General features: G+C 48.6%; 1 protein-coding gene across 2 annotated transcripts in view; it reads right to left on the reverse strand.

Moving 5' to 3' along the window:
* CPAMD8 (C3 and PZP like alpha-2-macroglobulin domain containing 8) overlaps nt 1-16,811 on the reverse strand; it is a 1,104,327-nt gene that overhangs the window by 593,277 nt on the left and 494,239 nt on the right. For both annotated transcript variants that reach the window (XM_069217904.1, XM_069217903.1), the window contains exon 24: nt 13,359-13,657. In XM_069217904.1, coding sequence (XP_069074005.1) covers nt 13,359-13,657 — 299 coding nt within the window. The remainder of the gene's footprint in view (nt 1-13,358; nt 13,658-16,811) is intronic.

Below are 16,811 nucleotides of genomic sequence, written 5' to 3' on the forward strand. Positions count from 1 at the left end.
GTAAGTACCCGCGGTTTCAGGACACAGGCCTGGGGAGTTTAGGTCAGCACTAGGGGGCCACAGGCCCAGACCAAACATACTCGCTTTAGCAGCAAAGGGGTGGCAGGGTGCAGGGTGCCAACACACCGTAGGGCACCCAATGCTTTTCAAAGGGGGAACCCCGGGGGTCACAAAGATGCTGCAGGCTGGGTCCAGGGGGTCAGTTCCAGAAAACTAAGGGCTGGACCGTCTGTCAGATTCCCCAAGGCCAGGGGGCTGCGGGTGCAGGGGTCTCCTTGGGCGTCGGGTATGGTCATCGGATCTTGTTGCAGTCAGGGGGGTCCTGTAGATTCAGGCTCAGGCGTCGTCATGTTGGCCAGGAGGGGGTCAACCCAGGGTGGACTTGAGGTCGGAATCGCTTGGGGACCTTCTCTGGACCGGTGGGCCACCTGGACTCATGCCGTGGGCGTTGGGTGCAGAGGAGGCAGGGCTCGTGGATCCAGGGCGGTTCTGGAGTCCTTTTGGAGGGTTTCTTCTAGACAGGGCTGCAGTCCTCGGAGATCTTGGTCCTCTGCTGGGCAGGCAGTCCTCTGGGGATTTATGGAGGTCACGGGTCCTGCAGGATGCATCGCCTTCTTGGCGCAGGGGTCTTTGAAGCTGCAGACAGGCTGGTAGGGCTGGGGCGAAGTCAGTTCTCATCAAGAGTCTTCACTGCTGGGGTCGGCTTGGCAGTCCTTCTTCTTTAGGTCACCAGGGATCTGGTAAGTAAGGTTCTCTTCCAGGGGATCCTCATCAATAGTCATAAACATTGAATATTCCCGCCCTTGTGCGGGGACCCCGGAGCATATATAAAACACACACATATAAAGTATGAAATATGCACGAAAAATATATATAGCATATTTAGTAGACAAATTTTCATACTAAACTCATATATACATGTGTAAAACAGCAATGTAGGCTATAATCATAAACAGGCTAAAATGCTTTATTTCTATGGAGTTTTTTTTGTTTTTTTTTAATCTTTACAAAATTACAATAAGAGAAAAAATATCTACCAAAGCCCCAAAACTGGGCCTAGGGAAATAAGCAGTAGTAATCATCAGAGAAAAAAGAGAAAAAACGACATTGAAAAACAATGGAGCATTCTTAGCCAATAGGCTGCATGCAGGTTAACACAGGAGAACCATACAAACTTTGGCACCGTGCCTTTAGGACCCTGAGCACCTCCAGTATCCCACCATGCCTCAGGGGTGAAGGAGAGGTGACAGTTGGTTCACAGTTAGGTCAGTTCCCATTTCCGGCTTCTTCTGAGAGGATCCTGGAGCATTGAGCTCTCAGTTTTTCTGAGTTCTTCTTAGAAAAATACTTCAGAACAGCGTTTTTTCCACCTTTACTCAACATCTAACATCATTGTCTGAGTCTGGAAATTTTTTCCTGACTGAAAAATGCCTTCACTTTTTGTGAAATGCCCTTCCTGTGGGAAGAAGAAGGCCCAGTCAGATCCACACACTCTCTGCATTGTGTGCTTGCCTCAGAGTCACTGCCCTGACACTTGCAAACACTGCAAGAACATGTCAAAGAGGACTCTGAAGGACAGGGAGAAGATCAGGCTTCATGGGCTTCACGAGAGGCAGAAAACATCATCCTCTTCGCTTCCCAGGCAGCCAACAAGCCGTTCTCAGGAGAGACAGGCTAGATCGACGTCAGCAGATAGGAAGATACCCGTTTGTTCCCCGTCGACGTCGTCGCTGCCACCATCTCACCATCATAGATCGCCGTCGACGGCGACCCGACCAACGTCGAAGGATACGGCGTCGAGAGAACATGGCCACCACAGGGGCAGATCTCCATCGACGGCAACCCACCGATCGACGTCGAGCCATCATCGGCATGCCCATTTGCTGCCGAAGGCCTCGCACACCTCGACGCCAAGAAAGGCGACGTCGAAATCGTCTCAGCGGCGAGAACGAGGACATCCGCCGTCGGCGGCCCACCGCTCGACGGCGAGGCGCACGATGGTGAGCAGGTCGCGGTCCAGAGACCGTTGGTCGACGTCGAGGCACTCAACGTCGAGACAGGAGCAACCGGCGGCGCTCCCTTCGACGACATTACAGCTGTCAACGTCGACTCAGGTTTTACCTGTCTTGCAGGGAGCGGAGCATCGGCTTCCTCCAGCAGATAAGACCACTCCATCTCCAGTGGTCTCCATAAGAAGTGGTTCATCTCGGTCGAGAGCTGCATCGTCGGGCATGTCTCACCCATCAATTTGTCACCGAGGTGGTTGGAGAGCCTTAATAGACCAACGGCCTCCCCGGACTCGCAGTATTCGAGGATGTACTCTCCTACTGCCTCTCTCCCGAGAACACCATCACCAACAGCGCAGGCAGGACGGGCTCGTTCTGCTTCTCACCAGCCGACCACGAGGCCTGGGGCTCTGCTACAGCATCTCACAGCAGGTCACGTTCCCAGCGACAGAAGGTCGCCCTCTTGGTCATCGTCAGAGTCATCCGTCAGACGATACTCCCCTTAACGGATTCTCCACCAGCTAGGGTTTCACCAGTGGACGACATCACTACCTTTAATGAGGTGCTTATCAGGGGAGCATAGAAGCTAAACATAGAGGTTCCAGAACCGTCAACCTCCTCATCCGTCATTTTTGAGACTCTGCAGCATAGAGCGGTTTCGAAAAAGCTGCTGCCGCTAGTGCCTGGTCTGTTGCAACCAACCATGGACACCTTTTTAGCGCCAGCCACCCTCAAATCAGCTCCTGCTAGGATCTTGAAAAAATATAAAGCGCCTGAACAAGATCCTTTATTTCTCAGGACGGATCCGCCTCTGGACTCAGTCATATTGGCCGCACTCCTAGGCAGATATGACCGTTCACTGTGGGACTCTCTGAACAGGTTCGCAGACAAATTACCTAGGGAGGACAGGCAGGACTTCCAAGAGATCCTTCAAGAGGGATGTCTGGTCTCCAACCAGGTTATCAGCGCAGCGGCAGATGGGGCAGACTTAGCTGCACATGGATACGCACATGGGATTTGTGCAAGAAGGTCTTCCTGGTTGAGACTGACTGGATTAAAACAGGAAGCACAACAGCGTATCCTAAATCTTGCGTTCAGCGGGAACTCGCTGTTTGGTACCCATACGGACGAAGAAATGGCGCGCATGAAGACGGAAGTGGACACCATGAGGGCAGTAGGCCTGGAGAGAAAAAAGGACTTCAAGCGAAGGTATAGGTCTTATGACAGGCGCCCTTTCCAGCAGAGGGTTTAAACCCCTCATTGGTCCCAGAGGCCACAGCAGAGGCAAGGACGCCCGCTTTTTCAGGCTCGTAAGGCCACGAGGGAAAGAGGATCAAGTAGACCACAGCAGTCCACACCCAAAGCGCCGGCCAAACAATGAGAACTCGCTTCCCTTAACACTGTGCACCACTCCGGTGGGGGGAAGTATTACAGACTTTATTCACGAGTGGCGTGCTATAACAAAAGACAAATGGGTGCTCAACATTGTCGAGAATGGGTACTCTCTTCTTTTCCGGCAACCTCCACCGCACTTGCCACCAGCCAAATGCAATCCGTCTCACGTCAGCCTATTACACAAAGAGGCTCACGCCCTTTTACGAAAGAAAGCAATAGAAAAAGTTCCACTCGCGCACAGAGGGAAGGGGGTTTACTCCTGTTATTTTCTGGTAGCGAAAAAAGGCCGAGAGGGTGTTTTCAGACCGATTCTGGACTTACGACTACTGAACAAGTACATAAAAAAGCAAAAGTTCAGGATGCTGGCTCTTCACCAGATTTTCCATCAGCTACATCAGGGGGACTGGATGTGCTCCATCGACCTGCAGGATGCGTACTTTCACATCCCGATAGTTCCCAAGCATCGGAAGTTCCTGCGCTTCCGGATAGCCTCACAGCACTATCAGTTCAAGGTGCTACCATTCGGCCTGAAATCTGCCACCCGCGTTTTCTCGAAATGCGTAGCAGTGGTAGCGGCACATCTACGAAAGCAAAAAATCTTCATTTACCCATACCTAGACGACTGGCTACTGAAAGCCTCCTCTCCGGAACAGGCGAGAACCCATCAGGACATTGTGCTCAAGGTTTTCGAGTCTCTAGGTCTTCAAGTCAACTACAAAAAGTCCACCTTGATTCCAACGCAGAACCTCCACTACCTGGGAGCCATACTAGACACAGAGCTCGAAAGAGTGTATCCTTCGGAGGAACGACTATTATCAATAAAGAAAAAGTGTCAAGACCTGTTGAAATCCGACGCACCTACGGCCCGTCAGGTGACATCTCTACTGGGCTCCATGGCATCATGCATTTTCATTGTCCCGAATGCCAGGCTACATATGAGGCCCCTCCAAGAGGCGTTGGAAAACAACTGGTACCAAAGGACAGGCCGCTGGGAGGACAGAGTGCGGCTGCTGATAGCAGCACGACTGTCATTACAATGGTGGATGCACAGACCTCACCTGTCAGTAGGAGCTCCGTTTCACCAGGTAATTCTATCCGACACTCTGGTAACGGATGCGTCTCTTCAGGGATGGGGGGCTCATCTAGGTCCCCTTCAAGCTCAGGGCCTGTGGTCCGACAACGAAAGGAAGTACCACATCAATCTGCTGGAGCTCAGAGCGGTCCATCTGGCTCTCAAGTCTTTTGCTCCATCGATTCAGGGGAAATCTCTCCTAATACAAACGGACAATATGACCACAATGTATTATTTGAACAGACAAGGGGGACCGAGATCCCTACCCCTATCTCGGGAGTCTCAAACAATCTGGCATTGGCTCCTGGCGAGAGGAATGTCGCTTACAGCGGTTCACCTACCAGGTCAACAAAACGTGGAAGCAGATTTCCTGAGCAGACACCTCGAGGACGCCCACGATTGGGTCCTGCACGACAAAGTCGTCGAAGACATCTTCGCTCAATGGGGTCGGCCTCAATTGGATCTTTTCGCAGACGAGGTAAACAGGAAATGCCCAGACTTCGCGTCCAGGTTCTACCGTCTGGGATTTCGAGGGAATGCCCTGTTGATCGACTGGTCAGGGATATTTCTCTACTCTTTTCCACCGATCCCCCTCATACCGGCAGTGATCAACAAACTTTACAGATCCAGCTCCAGAATGATTCTCATAGCTCCGCAATGGCCCCATCAGTTCTGGTACACAGATCTCCTCAACCTATCGGAACAACCTCACAGGAGGCTGCCGTGCAGACCGGATCTTCTGTGCAGGATGGAGGGCAGGGTACTTCACCCCAACCTACCCTCTCTGAGCTTGACAGCATGGCTCCTGAATTCTTGCAGTATGGGCACCTAGGGCTCTCGCAGGAGAGCATGAACATCTTGAAGGAGTCCAGACGACCTTCCACGCGGCGTTCTTACGTGTTCAAGTGGAAGAGGTTCTACATATGGTGCTGTCAGCAAGGTCAGAATCCCATACGGGCTCAGGAGGAGGTCATACTGTCGTACTTACTCCATTTGGCAAAATCTGGTCTACAGGTATCATCTATTAAGGTACATTTATCTGCCATTACAGCCTATCGGAAGTCACCTTCTCAGGAATCCTTCTTTACGAAACCAGTAGTCAAGGATTTCTTAGAAGGTTTGAAAAAAGTTTTTCCGCCCATTCGGAAACCCTCCCCTCCATGGGAGCTGAACATAGTGCTATCAAAACTTATGGGCCCTCCTTTCGAACCTATACACAAAGCCTCTTTGCAACACCTTACGTGGAAGATGGCTTTTTTGGTAGCCATTACTTCCGCAAGGAGGGTCAGTGAAATTCAAGTTTTGTCCTCCAAAGAACCGTACACAGTCTTCCACGAGAATAGAGTGGTTCTACGAACTCGCCCATCATTCCTACCGAAGGTGGTGTCAGAATTTCACATCAATCAGACTATTTCTCTACCAACTTTTTTCCCCAATCCGGAAACTCCGGCGGATAAAGCTTTGCACTCCCTAGATCTGAAAAGAGTGCTAAAATTTTATTTGGATAAAACCAAGCTGATTAGACATTCCAACCACTTGTTTATAAATTATGGTCATTTGAGAACAGGGGAGGCAGCATCAAAACGGACCATATCTAGATGGATAGTTTCTTGTATTGTTAATGCATACCAGTTGGCTAATAAACAACTACTTGCTAGACCTAAAGCGCATTCCACAAGAGGAAAGGCGGCTACTGCTGCCCTCCTTAATAATGTTCCAATCTCTGAAATTTGTAAGGCTGCTAAATGGAAGTCTGTACATACATTTACTAGACATTACTGTTTGGACTCAGATGCAAGAGCAGACGCCCAAGTTGGGCAAGCTTCTCTGAGGAATTTGTTCGCATGATACATATCTATGCCTGCACTTCTATTGGACAGTCCGCAGAGTCAAGGGATGGGCTTGCTAATCTATTCAATGTTTATGACTATTGATGAGGATCCCCTGGAAGAGAAGGATAAGTTACTTACCTGTAAATCCTAGTTCTCTTCCAGGGGTATCCTCATCAAAGTCATAAACAACCCACCCTCCTCCCCGGACGCACGTCTCCTAGAAGTGCAGGACAGACTATCTTTCGAATTGGCTACACAGCTTGTCACCGTAAAAAAGTACTGACCTAACTGTGAACCAACTGTCACCTCTCCTTCACCCCTGAGGCATGGTGGGATACTGGAGGTGCTCAGGGTCTTAAAGGCACGGTGACAAAGTTTTTATGGTTCTCCTGTGTTAACCTGCATGCAGCCTATTGATAAAAAGAATGCTCCATTGCTCCATTGAATGCTCCATTGTTTTTCAATGTAGTTTTTTCTCTTTTTTCTCTGATGATTACTACTGCTTATTTTCCTAGGCCCAGTTTTGGGGCTTTGGTAGATATTTTTTCTCTTATTGTAATTTTGTAAAGATTAAAAAAAAAAAAAAAAAAAAAAAAAATAGAAATAAAGCATTTTAGCCTGTTTATGATTATAGCCTGCATTGCTGTTTTACACATGTATATATGAGTTTAGTATGAAAATGTGTCTACTAAAAATGCTATATATATTTGTCATGCATATTTCATACTTTATATGTGTGTATTTTATATATGCTCCGGGGTCCCCGCACAAGGGCGGGAATATTCAATGTTTATGACTTTGATGAGGATACCCCTGGAAGAGAACTAGGATTTACAGGTAAGTAACTTATCCTTCAGGGTGTCCCTAAATCAAAGACTTAGGGTCGTTACATGGGTCTGTGGGCAGTAGTCAACAGCTACTGTCCATGAGGGTGGCTACACCCTTCCTGTGCCCACTCCCTTTGGGTAGGGGATCACATTCCTATCCTTATTAGTCCCTCTCCTCCAAAAAAAGATGGAGGATTCTGCAAGGAGGGGTCCACTTCAGCTCTGGACACCTTAGGGGTGGTCCCAGCTGAAGGGTCACTACTCCTTGTTTTTCTTAATTTTTCTACCAGATCGCTGCCAAAAGTGGGGCTTGGTCCGGGGGGCAGGCATCTCCACTAGCTGTAGTGCCGTGGGGCACTGTAACAGAGGAGGCCCCTGAGCCTTTGAGGCGCACTGCAAAGTGTTACAGTTCCTGCAGGGGGGACGTGTGAAGCACCTCCACCCAGGGCAGGCTTTGTTTTTGGCCCCAGAGAGCACAAAGGCTCCCACCCCCTGGGGTGAGAGACTTGTCTGTTTGCAGCAGGCTGGTACAGACTGGTCAGTCCTGCACTAAAGGGTTGGCTAAAATAAGGGGGCGTCTCTAAGATGCCCTCTATGTGCATTGTACAATAAATCCAACACTGGCATCAGTGTGGATTTATTGTGCTGAGAAGTTTGATACCATACTTCCCAGCCTTAAGTGAAGCCATCATGGAGCTGTTGAGTTCGTAATGACAAACTCCCACCCATGTACTTAATATGGCCACACTGCACTTACAATGTCTAAGAATGGACTTTGACACTGTAGGGACATATTGTTCATGTAACTATGCCCTCACCTGTGGTATAGTGCACCCTGCATTAGGACTGTAAGGCCTGCTAGAGGGGTGACTTACCCATGCCACAGGCAGTGGTGTGTAGGCAGGGCACTGTGGAAGGGGTGCCATGTCGACTTTACCTTTTCCTCCCCACAGTGCTTGAATTTTGCAGTGTCCACTTTTAAAATAGCTTATTGCCATGTTATGCTAAATTGTGTACCTTACCGTTTTGATTCAAAGTTCTACATTTACCTATGCCAAGTACCGTACAATTTATGTACTTACTTGATATCTGAATCTTGCGGTTCTAAAATAAATTAAGAAAATAATGTTTTTCTATATAAAAACCTATTGGCTTGGAGTTAAGTCTTTGAGTGTGTGTTCCCATTTATTGTGTGTACAACAAATGCTTAAAACTACCCTCTGATAAGCCTAAATGTTCGATCACAAAAATAGAGCACTAGTATTATCTATTGTTGCCAATATCAACCTCTAAGGGGAACTCCTGGACTCTGTGCACACTATCTCTCACTTTGAGAAATTGAGCAAAATTGTGCTACACAATCTGCAATGGCAGTGTGCACGTGCTTGGTGAGGGTTCCCTTATGGTAGCACAATATAAGCTGCAAGCCTTAGGGACCCTCCCTGGTCACAGAGGCCTTGGGACCACTGGTACCTTTTACAAGGAACTTAGCTGTGTGCCAGGGGTGTGCCAAGTGTGGAAACAATGGTAGAGTTTGTAGTAAAGTATCCACTTCTTGGCATTGTTACCCCCACTTTTTGCCTGCTAACAGTGTGCCTAGACTGGTTTCACTGGGATCCTGCTAACTTGCCCTCCAAATTTGGTTGTCTAGGACCCTTCTGCACTCCACAGTTGACATACTGCTGTCCTCTTATAAGTTCCTAATATATGGTACTTGGGTACTCAGCGCATTGGGACACCAGTGGTCCCCCATGGGCTGCAGCATGTATTGTATTGTATTGTAATAGTATTTATATAGCGCTTACTATGTATTATGCCAACCATGGGAGCCCATGCAAAGTGTGTCTGCAGGCCTGCCATTACACCCTGCATGAAAAGGTACATGCACCCTTTCACCACAGGTCAGTACACCAGGTCACTGTAAGTCACCCCTACGGTAGGCCCTTCCAGCCCAAAGGGTAGGGTGCATATCGCTTTGTGTGAGGGCACCCCTGCATGAGCAGAGGTGCACCTATGAACTCCAGTTCCATTGCACTGCACTTCGTATATGCGGGGAAGCCATCTTACCCATGTACCTGTGTACAGCTACATAATGTTAACTCTGAACCTGGGCATGTTTGGTATCAAACATATCGGAATCATACCCCAATGCTGTTGCCAGTATTGGTTGCATGATTCCATGCACTCTGAGGGCACCTTAGAGGACCCCCCAGTACTGCTCCTACCAGTGTTTCAAGGTTTTTCCGGGCAGCCCGCGCTGCTGCCACCACTCAGACAAGTTTCTGCTCTCCTGATGCTTGACCAGCTCAAGCAGGGGAAGGCAGAACAAAGGATTTCCTGTGGGAGAGGGAGGCAAAAGCCTCTCCCTTGGAAATAGGTGTTACAAGGCTTGGGAGGGGTAGCCTCCCCAAGCCACCAGTTTGCTTTGAAGGGCACATTTGGTGCTCTCCTGGCGTAAACGGGGTTGGACCAGCCCAGGCCCTGATCTGGCGCTAAACTGGACAAAGGAAAGGGGAGTAACCACTCTCCTGTCCATCACCACCCCATGGGTGGTGCCCAGAGCTCCTTCAGGTGGCCACTTGATTCTGCCACCTTGAAACCAAGATGTGGAGGGGCCCCAGGGAGCATCTGAGTGGCCAGGTCAGGCAGGTGACGTCAGAGACCCCTCCTGATAGGCAGTCACCTTGCAAGGTGACCAAACTCCATTTTAGGGCTATTTAGGGACTTCTGCTCCTGGCCACTGGAACTGCAACTGGACACTTCAGGAACTGACCAGACTGCAACTCCTGAGACGGCCTCACCTTGCAACATTGTTTCTCTAGCTCCTTCCAGGATACTGCAACATTTCCCTGTCTGTGCAGCCTCTGGGGTCGGCAAGACTTCAGCTGCACTAGGAAACCAGAAGGAATCTCCCTTGGAGTGAAGGAGTCACTCCCCTGCATCTGCAGGCACCTATAGCAACGACGACCGGCTGCATGGATCTGCTCTCCTCTGGAATCTGCATCACAGGTGGTTGTCTGGAGTGGTCCCCTTGGTCCTCTCTGCCTGCTGTCCAACTTGGGAAGATGGTGAACCCTTGCCTCTCCTTGCAGGACAGCACCCTTGTGCACCATAACTCGTGCAGCAATCAAGGCTTGATGTCTCCTGCTCCAAGGGGTCTTCAGGCTTCGAGTTGCCCCGACATCCAGCACTTCATCCTGCCAAGGACAGTCTCCTCTCTGCTGCTCCAGCAACATGGGACTCCTCTCCAGGTGTGCTGATTGGGCCTCACTGCAACTTACTGTGCCTCCTGCCAGTGGGTTGCATGTGGCGGCTGCGACTGTTTCTGCTGGCCCTCCTAAGTGCTGAGGGTCAGTCCGGACTCCCCTCCAAGGGTCAAGTCCCCTGGACCTTGCTGGTCCTCTTCAGCTTTGCAACTCTTCTTTTGCTTCTTCTTGCATTTTCCAAGACTTGTTGATGGTTCTCCTAAACCACTGACCATCTGCGACCCAACGACTGACATGGGACACCATCTGCACCACTCCAGGGACTCCTCTTCAGCTCCTGGGCATCACAGCTGATCTTCTACTTCCTCTGTCAACCCGGATCTCTATCCACAGCAGGGTGGGTAGTGGCTCCTGCCCTGACTGCACACTCCATCGTGGACTGGACTCTGTCCCCTTCTTTTGCAGGTCCTCCTCTTCCAGAATCCACCTTTGGTTTCCTCTAGTCTGGACCTGTTCTTGCACAATCCATTTTCTAAGCCCTCCTGTTAGTCCTGGGGAAGACCAGGTACTTACCTCTGCTCTCCTGGTCGTTGGGTGTCCCTCAGGTACTCACCTCTTGGGGCCCCTAGTTCTTCCAGCTCCCCTCTAACTACTCCATATCCTTGGGTGAGGGACTTCACTTCACATTACACTATTTTAGTATATGGTTAGGTCCTCCCCTAGGGCCCTAACTATTTTCACTAATTCTTACCAATGCTTGTTGTTTCTTGTGCCAATTCCTAATTATTACTGTGTGCGTGTGTGTACACACATATATATATATATGTATAGTGTGCACTTACATCCAGTTAGAGGACTGCCTATAAGTAATCTAGTGTGGTGTTACTATAATAATTTACCTTTATTTTTGTAACACTTTGTGGTTCCTTTCATGTGTGATAAGTTACTGTGCGACTATTGTGGTATTGCATAAGCTTAGCATTTCTCCTAGATAAGTCTTGGATGCTCATCCACAGCTACCTCTAGAGAGCCCTGGCTTTCTAGACACTGCCTACATTCACTAATAGGGATTGCTTGGACCTGGTATACGGCACTAACACCATAGTTGTCCACATCACCAGGCCAGCTTCCTACACAGTTTAGGGAGAGAACACTGGTGCTGGAGGTTGGTTAGGAAGATCCCAGCACATAATCAGTCAAGTTAGCATCAATATCAGGCAAAATGTGTGGGGGTGGGAAGCCATGCCAAAAGGGTCACTTTCCTACAGGGAGGCCCTAAATAACCCAAAAAGGGGGTTTGGTCACTCTCTGGAGTTAACACCTATCAGGAGGGGCCTCTGAAGTCAGCTACCTGGCCTACCCGGCCAGATACTCCCGGAGGCTTCTGCCATCTTGGTTCCAAGATGGCAGAACCAAGTGGCCACCTGGAGGAGCTCTGGGCACCACCCTAGGGGTGGAGTGGACAGAGTGGACACTCCCCTTTCCTTTTTGTATTTCACACCAGAGGAGGGACCAGTGGTCCCCGACTGGTGCAAACCAGATTATACAAGGAGGGCACCAAATGTGCCCTTCAAAGCACTTTGGTGGCGTGGAGAGGCTACCCCTCCCCAGCCCAGTAACATCTGTTTCCAAAGGAGATGAGGTTACACCCCTCTCCCACAGGAATTTGTTTGTTCTGCTGTCCCCTGCTTGAGCTGGTCAAGGAGCAGGAGGGCATAATCATGTCTGGGGGGCTGCAGCAGTTGGGGCTACCCGCTGACCCTGGAAGACAGGTAGGAGCAGAACTGGGGAATCCTCTAAGGAACCCCCATAGTGCATGGAACCATGCCACCAATACTGGGATCGGTATTGGGATCTGATTCTGATGTGTTTGATACCAAACATGCCCTGGTTCGGAGTTACCATTATGTAGCTGGACTACTAGTAGTGACCGGTGGCCAGTACATAGATGAAATGGCTTCCCCAATCTTACTAAGTTGAGGGCGTTGATACTGGAGTTCGTAAGGACACCTCTGCTCATGCAGGGGTGCCCACACACACAGGGACCTGCACCCTGCCCTTTGGGCTGAAACGGCCTACCATAGGGGTGACCCATAGTAAAAGGGTGCTGCACTTTTTCACTCAGGCTGTAATGGCAGGCCTGCAGACACAGTTTGCATGTGCTCCCATGGGTGGCATATTACATGCTGCAGCCCACAGGGGCCCCTTGGTGTACCACTGCCCTGGGTACCTAGGTACTATGTACCAGGGACTTACAGGGGTTCAACAGTATGCCGATTGTGGTGTGTAAGAAGTACCAAGACAACCAAATTTAAAGGAGAGAGTAGCATCACTGGGGTCCTGGTTAGCAGTATCCCAGTGAAAACAGTCTAAGCACACAGACATCGGGGATCATGCCATAAAGAGGGGACTTTCCTACACCAGGGGTGACAGTGGCCCTCCAAGTTGCGTATCAGTTGTTTCCATTATCAGCATGGACCAACATGTTGCCATTACGTTATTGATGATGGATTGGAGTTTTTCCAGTTGAACTCTGTTGCTAGTTTCGCTGCTGTTATTCACAGGAATCCCAGGTACCATTCAGATTTCATTATATGGTCATAAGTATCTGACCTTAGGCCAAGCACAAACACCTTTGGGTAATAGTTTTCTTTTTGACATAACAGGCATGTACATTTTGGTCAATGGACACTCTGGTTCCTTTAAGTACATTCCAACTTGTGCATCCTGTAGTTGCCTTTGTATTAAAGCACGTGAATGAAACTGAGCTACTCAGCATATTTAGGATTAGGAAAAGTATGCAATGAATAGAAATGAGCCCCTCCCAGAGGTACAGATGTAAAACACCAGCATGATTGAGAAAACTGTAACTATGCCAACATGACATACAATAGAAGATTAACTCATCATAAACAAGATAATGTAGCTAGGGATTATTAAAAAAGATTAACAGTCTTCAAACTTTCAGTGAAAAACAAACAAAGGCAGTTGAGCTGGAAATGAACAGTAAAAAACAAAACCTGAATAATTCCGTTTTTCCAGCTGATCCAGAAGCTCCGGAACTCATCCCAGGACAAAATCCCTGCAGTATTAGCACTGGCAACTGGTTCCCCCATTTTACTTGTGGTGATCCAGGTCTTGGCATTCTGGTTCCCACCAATGACAACCTCAATCAACTCAGCCATGTCATGTGGGCCCGATGTTAATGCAAAATGAGCGTTGTGGTGTGCCTTGACAGCCACATCAAAGTGAGTCATTTTTGAAGGCTTCTGGACATACTGGTACTCATACTTGTTTGGCGTGGAGATGTGAATTTTCTCTGGTCAGTAAAACAAAAAATAATATCATTACCTGATAACTCTCCTTTAGCACCATACCAATACCAATGAAGTTGTTGATGTAAAATCTAAACAAGCTTGAAAATATTGACTGCCTCCCTTTTTAATCTTATGCAGCCAAATCAAGACTTCTTCAATTGACTTTCTTATAAAACAAATAAATATACTTCATACAATTTAGATTGTACTGCTACTGTTATTAAATATTCTGCACAGGGAGATATGTGTAACATTTTTTCATTAAAAAAGTCTTGAGGCCTGATTTAGAGTTTGGCGGATGGCTTACTCCGTCACAACGGTGATGGATTTAGGCAGACGGGATATCCGTCACAGCTGATACAGACTGAGTCCTCCGCCAAACTCTAAATCAGACCCTTAGTGTTATAAGAATGAAAACAAATACTACAGTCTAGATAGGTAGTCACATCATAACACAATCACTATGCATTCAACAGCCTATCAATATTCATGTATCTCACATATGCAGATAATTAAATGTTGCACAACTCTCACAAGGTATGACAATAACGAGATGGAATATTCATATTGCTCACACAGCATGTATTTTTGTTTTACAAATAGGTGGACGTTTATCTGATTGGAACATGGAGGCAACGCGGTTTCATGGTGTGTCAGTTCTTTATTAGCATCTGCCAACGTTTTAGATCCTCCACCAGCTTAGCATTGGTGAGTGTTAATTTCATATGTACGTTGTCTGCAGCCTACAATCCATTCACAGCACTAATCAAGTTCCTCACAGCTGGTGCTTCAGCTGATATACAGTGAATAGCTAACCATCTTCTCTCGTAGGGGATTTCCATGTATAGTCATAAGCACTGAATAGTTCCGCGCGCCTGCGGGGACCCCGGAGCACTGTTGTGTAGTATATTCTTAAGTGCAATCATCAGCTCCTTGACAAAAAAGGTCTGTGAAAAACACTTAAGAATAACAATGTGCAGCCTATGTGAACAGCTACACAGGCCAAATTGTTAGAAGAAAAAACAGTTGTAGTGTAAATTTCACGTTTAAACCTCTATTTATTCTATAAATACATAAATAAATACATTCTCATATTTTATTTACACCTCTCATGAGAATAAAACAATGTAGGGCAGTGTAGCCCATAGGCTGCCATTATACAGAATGAAAATAGAGCTGTGCCTTTAAGAAAGTAAAGTCTTCCTGTTTCCCATCATGCACAGCAAAAGGCAGTTGCCTCAGTTCTTTTTTCCGGCTCCTTTCTGACAGGACCCTGAAGCATTGAGCTCTACCTCACAAAATCCTTTTGTGACAGAAATTCATTTAAAATCTTTTGAATTTCATTTTCACTCGACGTTTTTAACATTGAGTGATAATTTTCTGCTTTTTTCTGTTAGATTCTGACAGAATTTTGAGGTTTTTCTACTTCAGAAATGCCTTCACTGTTTGACAAATGTCCTTCTTGTGGCAGAAAAAAGGCCAAAACAGATCCACATCGGGTCTGCATAATTTGCCTTCCATCCAGCCACAAACCGGAGTCGTGTGACATCTGCAAAACCTTCTCCAGAAGGACCCTTCGTGACAGGGAGAAGATCCGACTCCAGGCGAAAGAGGACAGGAGGAAAAGTGGTCATTCTACCACAGAGCGAGGAGAAGGTCAGTCTTCTACCAGGGCTCACACTGGTTCCTCTATAACTCCGACCAGACCGGCTCAAAAATGGCACAGGTCTCCGACGACGTCGAGGGCGTCGACGTCGAGGCAAGGAACGGCGCCAACATGCTCGCCGTCGAGGAGTGGTTCGCCGGCGAGAAAGAGACATCGCTCGCCGTCGACGACGATTTCGCCGTCGAGACGGCGTGGACTTTCGCCGTCGAGATCTGGGTCACCGTCGACACGGCGAGGACGTTCCACGTCGAGGAGATCTGAATCCGGTTCGCCGTCGAAACGGCGAGATCGATCAACGTCGAGGGGTGCTCGATGTCGTAGACGTTCACCGTCATCACGGCGACGTCGAGGGTCGTCGTCGAGAGATTCTCAACGGCGAGAAGAATCGACGGCGAAGGGCACTCGCCGTCACCGTACTTCGACGTCGAGGAGTGTGTCGACGTCGAGACAATCAAAAAGACCTAGGAGGGTTTATACAATCTCAGAATCCTCGGCTTCACTCATCCTCCTTCCAGCGTCTCCACAACTCTCTCCTCGACAATCACCATTGCCACAGACGCCGGTAACACCTACGGCGCCTCTTCCGGCTCCGCCTTCAGAGTCTGTTTTGAGGACTCCAACGCGGTCTGTAAGACGTTCGGGACATTCCTCTAGACGCTCTTCTTCCTCTCGGCACCGTCATGACCCACAGAGATCTCAGCATTCACATCACAGGCGTTCTTCTTCGTCTACACGGGACTACTCTCCAACCCTATCGGACTCACCGTCCCCGAGAGTGTCCCCCATAGATGATGTGAATACGTTCCAGGAGGTCTTAGTACGAGGGGCAACCAAGCTGAACATCCCGCTGGCGGTACCTGCCCCATCGACGTCAGTGATCTTCGAGACCTTGCATCACAGGACATCTTCCAGACCTTTGCTTCCACTGGTTCCAGGTCTCCTTGAACCAGCAATGGATATTTTCCTTGCACCGGCCGCAACAAAGTCTGCTCCTTCCCGACTTATTAAAAAATATCGTCCACCAGAACAAGATCCTCTATTCTTGAGGTCGGACCCAGTTCCTGATTCGGTGGTCATAGTAGCGGCAAAGAAACTGCATTCAACCTCACCATCTTCTTCTTCACCTCCAGATAAAGAGAGCAGAAAGATAGATGCTGCAGGACGAAAAGTATGCTCTACTGCAGCCGTCACGATGAAGGCAGCCAGCGCTACTGCGTTATTAGGGCGGTACGATCGTGCCCTCTGGGACTCTTTGATGCAGTTTGCGGAACATCTTCCTAAGGATAAAAGGGAAGATTTCCTGGAGGTCGTGGGTGACGGAGCCATGGTGTCTAACCAAATTATAAGTGCTGCAGCTGACTCTTCGGTGCTATCCGCACACAATTATGCACACGGGATAGCGCTCAGAAGGCATGCATGGTTGAGACTTACATCACTCAAACCTGAAGCGCAGCAGAGAATACAAAACCTGCCTTTCTCGGGCTCCACCT

The sequence above is a fragment of the Pleurodeles waltl genome, chromosome 12 (assembly GCF_031143425.1).
Source record: "Pleurodeles waltl isolate 20211129_DDA chromosome 12, aPleWal1.hap1.20221129, whole genome shotgun sequence".
Lineage (NCBI taxonomy): Eukaryota > Metazoa > Chordata > Amphibia > Caudata > Salamandridae > Pleurodeles > Pleurodeles waltl.